The sequence below is a fragment of the Aedes aegypti genome, chromosome 3 (assembly GCF_002204515.2).
Source record: "Aedes aegypti strain LVP_AGWG chromosome 3, AaegL5.0 Primary Assembly, whole genome shotgun sequence".
Classification (NCBI taxonomy): domain Eukaryota; kingdom Metazoa; phylum Arthropoda; class Insecta; order Diptera; family Culicidae; genus Aedes; species Aedes aegypti.
The window spans coordinates 325,213,044-325,226,742 of NC_035109.1; the positions used below are offsets into that span (position 1 = coordinate 325,213,044).

The 13,699-nt window shown below is 38.6% G+C and overlaps 2 protein-coding genes across 8 annotated transcripts in view; one reads left to right on the plus strand and one right to left on the minus strand.

Annotated features, from left to right (window-relative positions):
- LOC5565800 (CBL-interacting protein kinase 18) overlaps positions 1–13,699 on the plus strand; it is a 68,183-nt gene that overhangs the window by 28,128 nt on the left and 26,356 nt on the right. The gene's annotated exons all lie outside the window — the stretch shown is intronic.
- LOC5565799 (ionotropic receptor 93a) overlaps positions 1–13,699 on the minus strand; it is a 28,544-nt gene that overhangs the window by 10,185 nt on the left and 4,660 nt on the right. The window contains exons 5-12 of the mRNA XM_021849523.1: positions 2,573–2,734; positions 2,130–2,515; positions 1,813–2,067; positions 1,532–1,708; positions 1,401–1,472; positions 1,232–1,341; positions 1,126–1,171; positions 900–1,062 (exon numbers count right to left, since the gene is read on the minus strand). Of these exons, the coding sequence (XP_021705215.1) occupies positions 900–1,062; positions 1,126–1,171; positions 1,232–1,341; positions 1,401–1,472; positions 1,532–1,708; positions 1,813–2,067; positions 2,130–2,515; positions 2,573–2,734 (1,371 nt within the window). The remainder of the gene's footprint in view (positions 1–899; positions 1,063–1,125; positions 1,172–1,231; positions 1,342–1,400; positions 1,473–1,531; positions 1,709–1,812; positions 2,068–2,129; positions 2,516–2,572; positions 2,735–13,699) is intronic.

A 13,699-nucleotide genomic window follows, 5' to 3' on the forward strand; every position in this document is an offset into this window, starting at 1 on the left:
CATCAGTTTTACAGCAATTTGAACGCTTTTTCAACTATTTCGTGTAACAACAAGCCAATACGTCGATTGGCAGTGTCGGTTGTGTGGCTAATGCAATAGAATCAGTGAAAACGACACTACCGCAACTATAGGGACACCCACAACTAATGGGTCACTTACCCTACATCTAATTTTACTGGTTGGTCGAGTAATTCATTTACCGTAATGGGAATGCCCTCAATATCCCAGGGCATAAAGTATCCTAATGCTGGCAATTGGCAAAGGAAACTTTCAGTAAGTGGAATTGTCCATAAAAACTCTTTTCTGAGAAAAAGGTTCTGTCCTGGTTGGGACATAACACGGAAGATGAAGAACAGTGTAGAATGTATGAATGTTACTACTTATTAGCTCACACCTTGTGAAAAACCATATTCTATTATGTAGAAAAGTATCGATGAAACAACCAGTTTTTTGTGAACTTTTGGGAGGTTCTGAAGAGCAAAAACATGTTTATAATACTGCGGCAAGAGATTCCACAACATCTTCTTCTTACCGAATGCTCTGCCTTATTTTTTAACTAAGGACTTTCATTGTCAATTCATCATGTTTTTCATATGTATCGTATAGCGATTAAGATGATTTCTTTGTCGCGATTGAAGTGGTGGAAGTAGTGCTACGACGATGCACTTATAATACATACACAGACGTCCAGATGAAAGAAACCATACTCTCAGAGCACAGAATAATGATAAATAATTTTCCATAACCCATCCTACAAAAAGTTGGAGCAAATAATGTCTATAATAAGAAATATGCCAGTAGAATGATGTTGGGACAATGATCGTTCATAAGATTAACTGTCTATTTTTCTCTCAATTGTCTATAGATGTTCGTCTACTAGAGTGTACATCTATTCTTACCTTGTTGCAGTAGAGCACCGTAGATATACCAAAAGCAGTTGTACAACTTTCCCAAGCCAATCGTATTGGATCTTCCGTGGTGCTCATAGAATGGGCTCAAGCGGTTAACGACGTACAGAAACGGTCCCATGAGAAGCACGGTTGCTGACAGACATAACCACGTCTAGAAGGCAATAGAAGATTTATTTGTGATTCCAAACGACAATGAAATATATTGAATACATACATCAATCGTAAACGGCGACAGGAACAAAAAGACTCGGCTTAATTCTCTGTAAAACATTGAACGGATTATATTCAATAAATCAATTACGTTTTCTACGTGTACATACTTTGGTCTAGACACGATAAAACTGTACGTTTGAATGCTGATAGGCGTCGTAAAGTTGACGTATTTCTTCTGCTTTGGACTTACTGTAGCTCCGACCGCTGCCAAAAGAATCTGGAACATTGAAATCCAATCATTAGGTCAAGCACTTCTGAAAAAAAATCTTGAATTACCTTATTGTCCATCAGTGAGCGCAATATTTCATTTGGAATGTCCGTTGTTATACTGTGAGCATCTCTATTGATCTAAAAGACCAACCTTCTTGTACTATGAACTTATAACAACACAAAGCATTTATTCTTACCGTATTATTTGCATCATCGGTCATATTGCCAATGTACTCCAAGTTTGTCTGGGAGATCAATATGTTGAACGTGAAATTCAGCTTCCTTGACAGCTCCGTAAGAATGTCCATAACAACACCACGTGATAGCGAAAGATGCCCACTCTCGTTGTATGTCACAAACTGCCACGGTGGATTCTGTTCATAGTAAATTTGTTAAGAAACCCATTACAAAAAGATCACTGCCTAATTGACAAAATATCTTAAATCCATATATAACGCTATCAAAAAAACTTGCTTACATGGTAGCTGTAGAAATTCAGATGAACGCCTCTAAAACCATCCGCCACGTGAGGAAACATATTATCTCGCATGATGAATCCATCCTGAGGCGTCCAATATCCCACGTCCAGCAATGAGATCTGTTTCCTGTGGGTGCTCATTACTCCAGTGAGGAGCTCATCCGCCGCCGATTGATAAGTGTAGCCCCAGGTTTCACCGGCTTCCACTTTCCACATTGAGCACTCGTTACAGCTGTCCTTTCCAATCAGGTCACTCTGTAAAATCAAACATCATCAGTATCACGTGTCTATGATAAATTCGATCTCTCGCTGAATACTCTCATGATTTTAAGTATCTCATCTTTCCGTTCAGCCTTCGTCATTCGGATGACTTCCCATTCTTCGTCGGCGATCTGTCCGTAGACAGCTTTCTCTTCGCGAATCAACTTGGACAGTCCATGGACCAACGATGTAATCAGATTTTCTACGTAGCACAGCATGTGCGATTCGCAAGATTGGGCGTTTCGCCGGAGATTGTATACAAATGCGATATTGTCGCCTTCGCTGATGATTGGATGGACGGCGGAAATGTTATTCCTATCGGCCGAAGTGTCCGATACTACATAAAGCCACTGTGCCAGTGGGGTTACCATTCGGAGCTCTTTGGCAATTTCCATGACCAATTCCATGGTTTGCGTAGTAATGATTGCAATGAAGTTTCTTCCTGGATTGAGAAGAAATGTTGAGCTGATTGCAATGTGAAATTAAAGGAAGTCTTCACCTATGTATCTCGTTGGAAGATTTACTAGCACCTTTCGAATAGCTTTCCGCTTTTCCCACATGTGTGTATGTGATTCAATTCGGAACAGTGACAACGACAATGGTCTGACGTCTTCGGATTCCTTGGAGAGGGCGACGATACTTCTGGCGATAATGTCCCGATCTAACAAAGAGAAAATGTGCATTACACTTTTTCGATATTTTCTATGCTTATGTCTTCTATGCAAACGCTAATTATTTCATAGAAAATGTAACAGTTGAATTGTCCTTCACGGTACGTGAGGAACTTTTCGGATTTCGGATTGAATACTAAATAATGTTTATACCCAAAAGTCAATATTTTGTTTGATTTAAGTTATGATTTGCATGAATGCTTAAATGAAGTCACATAATATCGAGCTCTTTTGGAGAAAAAATGAAGCATAATCAGCACAAAATCGATTTTTCTTTATGTTTTCACACATATTATCAAAATAGATCAGATTTGTGCAGCTTTGTGCTTCTTAGATACTTATGGATGCTTTCTCAACAGTTCGTTTCTAATTATTTCACATGAGGGTCGATTGTTCTATCGTATGGGGGAGCAGTATTAGGATTCAGGTGCCTCTTCTACAGTGATGAACCACCCAAAACAACGCAAGTTCCGCAAATCGGAGTTCGAGAACAACAATCTTACACGGTGAGTAAGATCATACGTGGTCGGTTTATTCAAAGGGTATTCGTTGGTAGTTAAACCAGATATCGATGCAAACCAGTCGACTATCCGACAGGTGATCGGACGTACGCAGGTTGTGCAACGAAGGATCTGTTAGCATATTCCGTAAGAACTACCGGTGATAAAGCAACTCGTAGCTGAGGATTAATAATAATTTGAAATTTGAAAAACAGTACTAACATAGCGACAATCAAGCGATTCACTTAAAAGTTTGTCTGCAAATCCGATCGGTTTTGCAGAGAAGAAGAAATTGTTAGCGAGATTGATTGTTGAGAGCGTAGTTGGTAGATCCGTAGATCCAATCCAATCAGAAAAAGAGAAGTATCGAAAACTTATTCAAACAGTCTCAAGTCAGAAAAGTGTACAAACTTAATTAGATGAAAAACCGAATTTAGTACTAGGGAAAGTGTACCAGTTATGGCCATAGTGGTACCCTATTTGGCCATATGCAAAATTCGGATAACTTTCAAATTTTTAATCTTTTCGAATGTAACAACAAGATATATCCTATATCTTACTGCTAAAACACAAAAAAACTTTTCAAAATGTTGAGACATTCAAGTTATCACGTATGGCGAAATAGGGAACCACTATGGCCATAACAGGTACACCTACTCTATACCATTTAATTCCACTAGAGTTTGTATCCTTTGACAGATACGCGTATTTCGACCTCCACTGTAAGACCGTCTTCAGTGTCGTGTATTAGACTCGACTTGTCGTATACGCGTTCCGCTCTGATCCAACTCGATTTTTCACTTTGATTACGTTTAATTTCCGGATTTACAAGCAGCTTTTTCAATCTATACACTGTATAGTATACAGGATGGCAATGATTTTTTTCTTTTGATTATAAGCCTTTTTACGAGTAAAACTGTAACAGTTATTGTAATCATTATGAATTCAAATCTTTTCATAGGAGATTTAACATTCGCTAAAAATAGGCTATACTTTATCTAATTAAAGTTGCAGGAAGTTATGTTAACATAGGCAATTCTCCTGGAAGACCCACAGTTGCACGGTTTCATTCATAACATATGGCTCATATCATCCTTGTTTATGATATGTTATCCATAGGTTCAGTTTCCCACTTGTGTCATTTTTCGGCTACACTGCCTTTGGCTCTATGGCATTTTGGTAAAATGACCCTTTCAACAAAATGGATTTCCTGGAACCGAGATAGCTACAAAAGAATCTTTTTATGATCCCCTTCTTTTTTTTTGCGGAATTTTCCGTCGGAAAAGCCCAGATCCAAGATACTAGTCAAGTAGTTTAGTAAACTTAACTAAACTCCGGTTTTGCTCCATACGGAATCTTAAGATCGATCTCTCAATCTCATTGGATCATTAGCCCTTGATACGTTTTGAGCATTCGTAAACGACTCAATGGAACCGTAAATCTTCAATGGAACTGATCACGTCCTTAATTTCCATATGTCATACAGAATATGATATTGGCCTTATGGTTCCGTAGTTATTCCGTGGTGCAGTGGGTAGGTTTTTTCCCGTATGATGTTCCACTTACAAAATGCTTTAGAAACGTAGTTTTGGAAATGCTCACGGAATGAGCTCATTTCAAACCACACTTTTGTTCACATTGTCCACATACCGGAAGCCTTCCGGGCTCTGGTTCCCTCAGGAAAGTGACCATGTATGGACCGATTATGAAGCAAGGCTTGCGAAATATCAATCTTCAAGATTTTACGAATCAAATGTGTTAAAGACTATGTGCTCTATAACCGGTTCATGTATGACCACTTTCCTGGGAACCAAGTGTCTTGAAGACTTCCAGAATGTGGACAATGTGACCAAAAACAATTGAAATAGTCCTCAACAAACTTTATTCGTAAAATCTTGAAGATTGTTATGTTGCAAGCCTTGTTTCATTATCTGTCCATTTAGGGACAATTTTCCAATGGAATCAGGTGTCCGGGCAATGCGACCAAAAATGATTGACATAAGTAGTCTCAACATACTTGATTTGTAAAATCTTGAAAATTAATATGTCGCAAGCTTAACCAAACAATTAATGGCCACTTACTGAGGGAACCAGGTGTCTGGAAGACTTCCGAAATATGGACAATTTAACCAAAAGGATGGAACCAGGTGCCTGGAAAACTTTTTGAATGTGACTGATACGACCAAAAACTATTATTTTTTCCCTTTCTTTCGTATGTCAGCTATTTTTTTCATTTTACATACAAAGATATCGACCGTGATAATTATATTTTGAATTTGTTTATCGGCATATCGGTCTATTTTGCTCGAAGTAAGAGGGAGCATGGAGAAGAAAGCAATGAATACTAGATGGATAGGTACCGTAAGTGAACGGCGAGAGAAATTGGATTAGATGTTGAAGAGGGCATACCATATGAAACAGTATTACTTGAAACGTCACTTCCTTGTGGCTAACGTCCCCTATGGGAACGGCTTGGGTGTGTTTTGAGAATGACACTACCAAGACAGCCACCCATGGGATCCTCTCTCCTGTGAATATAGATGACAAGATGCAAGTTTGTTAGATTTTTTTCACCTCAAGACCCAAGATTGTATCGCTGCCAAGCTATCTGAAGCAAAAAATACTAACAAACTTGCATCGTGTCACCTTTATTCACAGAACAGAAAATTGATGAAGAGAAATCGATCATGCGACTTACGCCCTTATTCTAGCACACGCTTGTAACAAGATTCAGTTGAGTGAATATTGTTGTGGAGTGATGATGTTGTGCGTAGCAGCGAAAGAATAATTTGGCTGATGGTGCAATCAGCCGAATATATTTCCGAGTTGCGGATACTACAGAATGACATGCCGATGTTTTGATGAATGTCGGGGTGATTCGATTTTGACATTTTTTGCCTGCACTCTTCATAGCTAGATCTTAGTGGACGGTGATTTAAGTCTCAAGAATTTTTCACGTTTGTTTTGCCTGTTCCGTAATATAATTCTATTCTTATAAGTTCAACTATTCTCAATAACATATTTCTCTTTCACTGTTTTAGGTTAGAACCCATATAAAACCATTGGAATTTTTTTTCTATCAATATTAACGAGATTTTTAGCCCTGGGCTAGTTCATCTCGGGACCAACGGCTTTACTTCCCTTCCGAAGGAAGTCGTCACTGAAATTTTTAGTGACTATCTCGGGGATGGGATTTGATCCCAGGTCCTCGGCGTGAGAGGCGTGTGTTCTAACCACTACACCAGATCCGTCCCCAACCATTGGAATTAATGAATGTATGACAAACCTCCGTTGAGATTCCTGGAATTTCAAGACTTTTACAGACCTTTCGTTTTAGGGAAACTGTTCGATTTTAATCTTTCTTATACACATAATCAGTCCGCTTATTGTTTGGTGTAAGTACAAGTAATACAAATTTAGTCTTACAAAACAGATCGTAAAGAATATTTTTAATATGTGTTTAGTTGTCAACCATATTACCATACTGTTCTCCAATGCTCCATGTTTCAATAATGTTATATCGATGACTGCATAAAACAAATGACAAACGCAAAATAAATTCTGGGGCGTTCACAACACGCTTCAAAGACTGTCGTTGAACATTCGATTTAATCAGGACTATCTAACCCTTTTTAAGACAAATCGATAGACTTGAGGTCATCCTTCACTGTTCCTAAAAAATAAGTCATTCTCATTGATTCTGCTATTGCCAATTGTAATAACCGACAGAGAACAGTTTAAAGCTTGATGGAATGAACAACTTTACATCTAGAGGAGTTGTATGATTCATCAAATTTCATATGTCGATCATGATAACGTTTTCCAAGGGGGGTCTGTAGCCTTGAGGTTACGCTTTCGCTTCATAAGCGGAAGGTCATGGGTTCGATTCCCAGCCCCTCCACGAAAAAAAAAACCCGTCCAGCCACCAGAAGACGCCTCACGGAGGACCGTGCATTGGGGAGCACATCCATCCTCCGTCAGTATCAGATGGTGACTGAGACAAACTGACCCTCTTCGCAGGCAGCTAGCCTCACTAATAGCAGAGCTCTCTCCTACCTGCTCGGTGTGAGAGTAAAAGAGTAGGAGAGAGTGAAACTACATGTAAATATAGATAAGTTGAAAATAGATCTGTATCGATAAAGAAGCTACAGATCAACAGCAGTGCTGGGAATGGTAATAGTAGTAGGCTTGAATTTCGCGAAAATCACGCGGCTTTCCCAGTACAGTAGTTCAAAAACGTGAATCTCATCAAGTAGCCTATGTTGGGTGCATGAATTTTCTACCTCGTGAGTGTCATTGAAGGCTCTAAATGCGGGAAATGCAGCGGGAAATAGAACATTTTTCTACAGTAATTTTGGATTGCCCTTAGCAACGGGTTTTTTACAATTTTCAAGGCTCTTTGCCTACAGTAGCGATAAGCGTGAGTTTCACTGGCTTCGCTGACTGCGATTGGCTTTGTTTAGCTACTGTAGAATGAATTTCAGATTTTTTCCCCAACTCTGATCAACAGAGTCCGGCACAGTAGTGGCCACAAGCACGGAGCGCCTATAAAAAAAAACCTTTTCCAATTCCTCCACATCCTCTCTGTAATTGTTAGGTCAACGAAAAGCAAAGGTCTGTCTTCCGTCTTCCAGTGGCATCTACAGAAATTATATTGTTCACTGAAAAATTCCGAATGAAATAAGCTCTTCAATTCATAACCCTTTGTTGCTATTAGCTTCCGCCTCTCGTCAACCTAAAAAGACGAGTAAAAATTTATTTAAAAAATAAATATTATTTCCATTTTCATTTCCTGAAAGCACTTCTGACGTCTGTTGACGATTTACAATACTTTTCATATCACTAAGCTTGCTACGATTTAGATATAAAAAAATATAGTGTAAGCAAGAAAGGTAAAATGGGGGTGATTCACAATTTATGGCAAGCTAGCGTAAAAAGCTGGATAGTAAGTGGTCAAGGTACAACAAATCAACGCTATAACAAAATGTTTTACTAGAATATATAGATCTACAGGCATCTCTCTGGGGCCTTCCTTAGCCGAGTGGTTAGAGTCCGCGGCTACAAAGCAAAGCCATGCTGAAGGTGTCTGGGTTCGATTCCCGGTCGAGACCAGGATCTATTCGTAATGGAAATTTCCTTGACTTCCCTGAGCATAGAGTATCATCGTACCTGCCACACGATATACGAATGCGAAAATGACAACTTTGGCAAAGAAAGCTCTCAGTTAATAACTGTGGAAGTGCTCATAAGAACACTAAGCTGAGAAGCAGGCTCTGTCCCAGTGGGGACGTTAATGCCAAGAAGAAGAAGAAGAAGGCATCTCTCTCCATTCCTTCATCATGACGAAATATATTTATTTCCTTTAAGGCCGCACGGGACGTCATTATAATCATCCTATCCATTTGAAGAAGCAGATCTCAAATACCACTCCATATATGGATGTGAAAAATTTATCACTATATTTTATACATGTAGTGCACAATCGATTAAATTTTCAGCTTCATCGGTTCACTAAAACTCGAGATTTGCTTCGGCAAAGTTTTGATGATAATTGTTAGAGTGAGACAAAAGATAGGGAAAATAGCACGGTCTCCCGTGTCCCCTTAAAATTCATTGTTCGTCAACTAAATTCAGCCCAAACATAAAAACACAATTCCTTATGACCGAACAATCACGACAGCTGCTCACAGTGTAGCGGAAACAACACAATCAAATGAACCATTTTCTACGCCGAACATCGCGCACACACTGATGCGCACAAGCTTGTTTTTCTCAGTACCACGGATTGAACATAGTTTACATACTCAATTATACGCGGTGGAAGAGAAGAAGTGCGAAGGTTTTGCATAGTGAAAATAAATGCTCGGTGAAGTAAGTCACACATGGGGGCGGGAAGAAACTTGTATCGTAAAGCGGTGTTGCTCGGTCAATCGCTAAGCATTTCGCTCGGATAGTGTTCGTCCATGCGATTTTGGTGAAACAGTGCAGAGTGATTAATTGAACTGAAGTTATTTATCGCAATAAAGTAGTTTTATTGCATTTTCGGTGAACGACGAACCAAAACAGCTTTCATAAAATTACACATGGAAAATATACCTTTGTTGGTTGCAAGTAGATTTGAATATCCGCCGTAGTGGAACATTTTAAGTTTGATACGACGAATAATAGCGCTTACGACGAAGTAGATCAAAACCCAAGTAATCTTTTTCCCTTTTAATAAACCCATGAGAAAGTATTTCCAAGAAATGACTCGACTCCTGGCCTAAGCCAAATTTTTTGATGTTGGATACCGTCCTTCGGCAATATGTTGTTGGGGGTACAATTCCAAGAAACGGAAAATTGAGTATGTAACGAGAAGTGGTCAGGTTTTAACCGCTGATTACTCAACCATTTATCGATAAATTTTCAATATTTATACATCAATTGATCGGAAATTTATCTACGCGTTGATTCAAATGAAGGACAGTATTGATAATTGGCAACAAACTATTGAAAAATTGTAATACGTTGACCCCTTTCTTATCTAACCAATCACGTTCAAGCACATTTTTGGCGGTATCGCTTCCCACTATAAAAGCGCACCGGTCCTGCCTCTTCCCTCAGTCTTCTTTTTGCGGTCGGACTGTGAACACGGTCGGGTGAGTCATTTTCGCTTTGCCTTTGCACCCGCGTCACAGTTCAATTTGTGTCGTCGGAAAAGGAAGACGCAAGGTTGATTTGCGGCGGCGGTGACGATGGCTTTGGAGCTTCTCCGAGCGGCGAACTACTGCCGCTCAGAAAAGCGCCCAAGCCATCGTCGCCCAAGCCATCGTAAATTTAGTATCGGTGGTCAAGAAGCAAACCCGTTAGAAACAAAATACCAGAAGCCCTCTGAGTTGCTGATCCGAGGAGCTGCTGCTAATCGAGCGTCGGACTTGTGAAATCGCTCAAGATTTCAAGAGTGAGCATCGTTTCCAGATTTAGACTTATGCCCGGTGATCCACAACCCGTTGGTGTTGTGCGCTATCCACGCCACGAAACATTTAGCTGGTTCGTCGTTTAAACAAATAATTTGCTCAAATTTATATATTTGCGTTGAAAAATCCCCAATTGACCATGGCAATCAACTGATAACATCCCGCAGTGCTATTCATCTGTGACAGCATCGAAGCCATCGGCTATTTTCAGGGCCATCAAATGTGTTGAAAAGAGTTAAAAGAAAAATATTTCCGACCTTATTACATTTCATATTCCTCAATCAATCTCACAGCTTTATACAAAATTGTATCTGTCATGAATAATTGATGGCACGACAATTTGATACTGTATTCGCGGACGCTGCTGCAGTGCCGTCGAGGTGAGTACTCAACATTTCACAACGATTGTAAAATAGAGTGGCATTTCCAACAGCTTCTTAGACTTGCCATATTTAATGAGAACATATGTAACAAAATTGCGACACATTCAGAATGCTTTTGAAAAAAAATTCTCATTGAACAATTTTCGTCATTTTGGCACCCATGGATCAGAAATTTTCCTTCATACTAAAGAAAACTATTGATTATCAATAGCTTACCATTGAATATTTAGTAAATGTCAACCCTTCCAACTATTCATGTTCGACTAATTTCTCACGCATTATCATTTTCCGCAATTTTCAAGTAATTCTAACCCAACTCATTATTGGCACATACCCATTTCCCAGATTTGTGAAATCGCTTAAGATTTTTAGATTGACCTGCACTTCCAGATTTCGGCTCTGGATAAACTCATCATCTGTGGTGCAGTCAAGAATCAAGCCCGTTGCATACCATTACCACTATTATTAGGCAAATCGAGCGTTTGGCTTGTGAAATAGCTCGAGGTTTCAAACTTGTTGAATATTCTTTATGAAGTGGAATTTCCCATTTTCATAGATAAATATGACGAATGATTGACCAAATTGTAAAATTTATACAAAACGAACTCACGTTCATCAGATAAAGATAATGTAAATTTGGGACATGATTAAACGTACACTTGGCTGAAAATCGTTATATGCATAAATATTTACGAAAGTTTCGAACACTGAAAACAGTATGAAATCAAAACGAGCAACAAGAACGACATCAAATTCGGTTACATTAATCATCGTGGTCCTTCGTCACCAGTTCGTATAACCCCATAGGGATGTACCCTTAGGGATTGTTCATATATTTCATAACGCTAAAATTGATCATTTTCGACACCCACCCACCCCCTTGTGACGCTTTTTGTATTGATATTGTTCTGTTTTTGTATGAACCGTAACCCCCCCCCCCTGCGTTATGAAATTTGTGAATGGGCCCTTATAGATGTTCAGGGCCTCCAAGAGTATGAGTTGTTTTGAATCATATTTCTTACAAAAATATCACTATCTCATTCTAACCAATTTTGAAGTAATCGAAATATGCTGCGATAAACTGAACTATGTGTAAAACCACCCAAAATAATCGGACCTTCATTAAGACCATTTTCGAAACCATATCCTTTTTGAACCAGCTTAAGGTTATCCAACGTCAACACTGCGGTCGTGTCTTGCACACAACCCCTTAAACTTTTTGTCGTTCAAATATCAAAGATACGTTGATATGCTAAAAGTTTGCATCAACAACTTAGAGACCAAAAGCTTTACGAAAACCGCCCACGGCGAAGAGAACAATTGAGCATTAGCATAGAGCATAAATGACCGTATAATTCGTAGTTGCTACTCCATTTGACCAGAGCAATCGAAGTTGCACAGCCCAAGTAGCACTGGTAACAAATGCAATATTTTATAAAAATAAAACAAATTACATGACCGTTGCATTTCAGATAATTTGTAGCATATCTTATTGATGATTGGTTACCAAACTATTACATTGTAACTTACGCTTTGTTTACATTACATAGGTGTTGCAGTTTTACTTGCATGTAACTTAACCTAGAGCTGTCAAAATGAATAAGTTACATTGTAATTGAATCTGTGGTTGCAAAGAAACAAATAACACGCTATGTTACATACAGATTGCTAAGTCACATGTGTGTAACAGCATGAAGTTTGTTTACCATTTGTCATAGGGGAAGGGGTGAAAAAATGAACAGGATGGTAAAATGAACACCGAACTTGTTACGCATGAACAACAAATTTCAAAAAAAAAATTTACGCACGGATGATTTAGAGCATAAATAAGAGTGTTTTTGTTAATACGGAGATAAATTGAAGTCAGAACCACGTTCAAAAATTAAAACTGATGTAATTTTAGGCACGGAGATGTTGAGGTTTTTCAATGAGGTGAATATCGTAATGAAATGATGTCAAATCAGAAACCTTTAGAACTATTTTCGAAGGGATTATAATCATTCATAGATGTTTTTTTAGGACTGTGATAAAAAAAACAAAAATGTTTGTTTTGCTCGTGTATTTTACCACCAACATAAAATGAACATTTCCATAATATGTTAATGACGATGAAAGTATGTGAAAATTTAGCTGTCTTAGTCTTAATTCGTGTAGCTGCGTTAATTAACATCTCTGATGTTGTGCGATAGAACTAGTTATAATTAATAAACAAATTAATAAATAAAGGACAATTTCTGCGAGTAGACATATCACAGAACATCTAGTTACATTTGTAATGTTCTCTTTTCTACTTTTGTGGGGAACGCCAAACTTTGAGCCGATGACACAGAATGACGAGAATTTGTTTAAGGGGGCAGGATCCGTCATCAACTCGATAATTTTCAAAAGCAGCTCCAAGCTCCAACCGAAACATAGTGAACACATTTTCAGTTTTGAACAGAAAAATGGCTGTTGAAGTTTCGATGTCGTAATCATCGAAATCAGATCTTTAAACGTTAAAGTGTTTGGGTCCTCTAGACAATTCGTAATCAAACGTCAACATTCCACCGCAAAATCGCTAGTGTTTGGAGGTGATGTTTACTTCAAAATTTCGAAATCATCCAACTTAGTTCTAATACCCTCCGTCCACGAATTATTGTGGCGCGTCGATCGTCGCAAGTTTCTCGTTAAACAGTCAATCTCGTAAATGATTGTGTTTTGTTATGCTTAATTACTTTTAAACGACAGCAGTCAGTGGCTGTCTTCTTTGTTGAAATTTGTTCTGGGATTTCAACTCCCACATGGTCCACCCACATGGTCAATTTAACATATTTATTGCACGTATTGCAAACTATGACAGTGAATACGTAGTTTGTAATACGTGCAATAAATATCTTAATTTTGTCCTTGAAAAACTTATCGAAGGACCTAAACTTTAATCAACTCGTAGGGGCAAAACCCTCACCCCCCTATTTCATAACACCAAAACAGCTGTTGAATTCGAATTCTACCAAACGTAATGCCACGAAGTAACGCGCAAATTAGAATCTTACAAATGTATTTTTTCGCATCAGCATGTATCTATTATTGAACAATAACATCAGAACAAACGCCTGTAGGTATGCATTATTGACTGT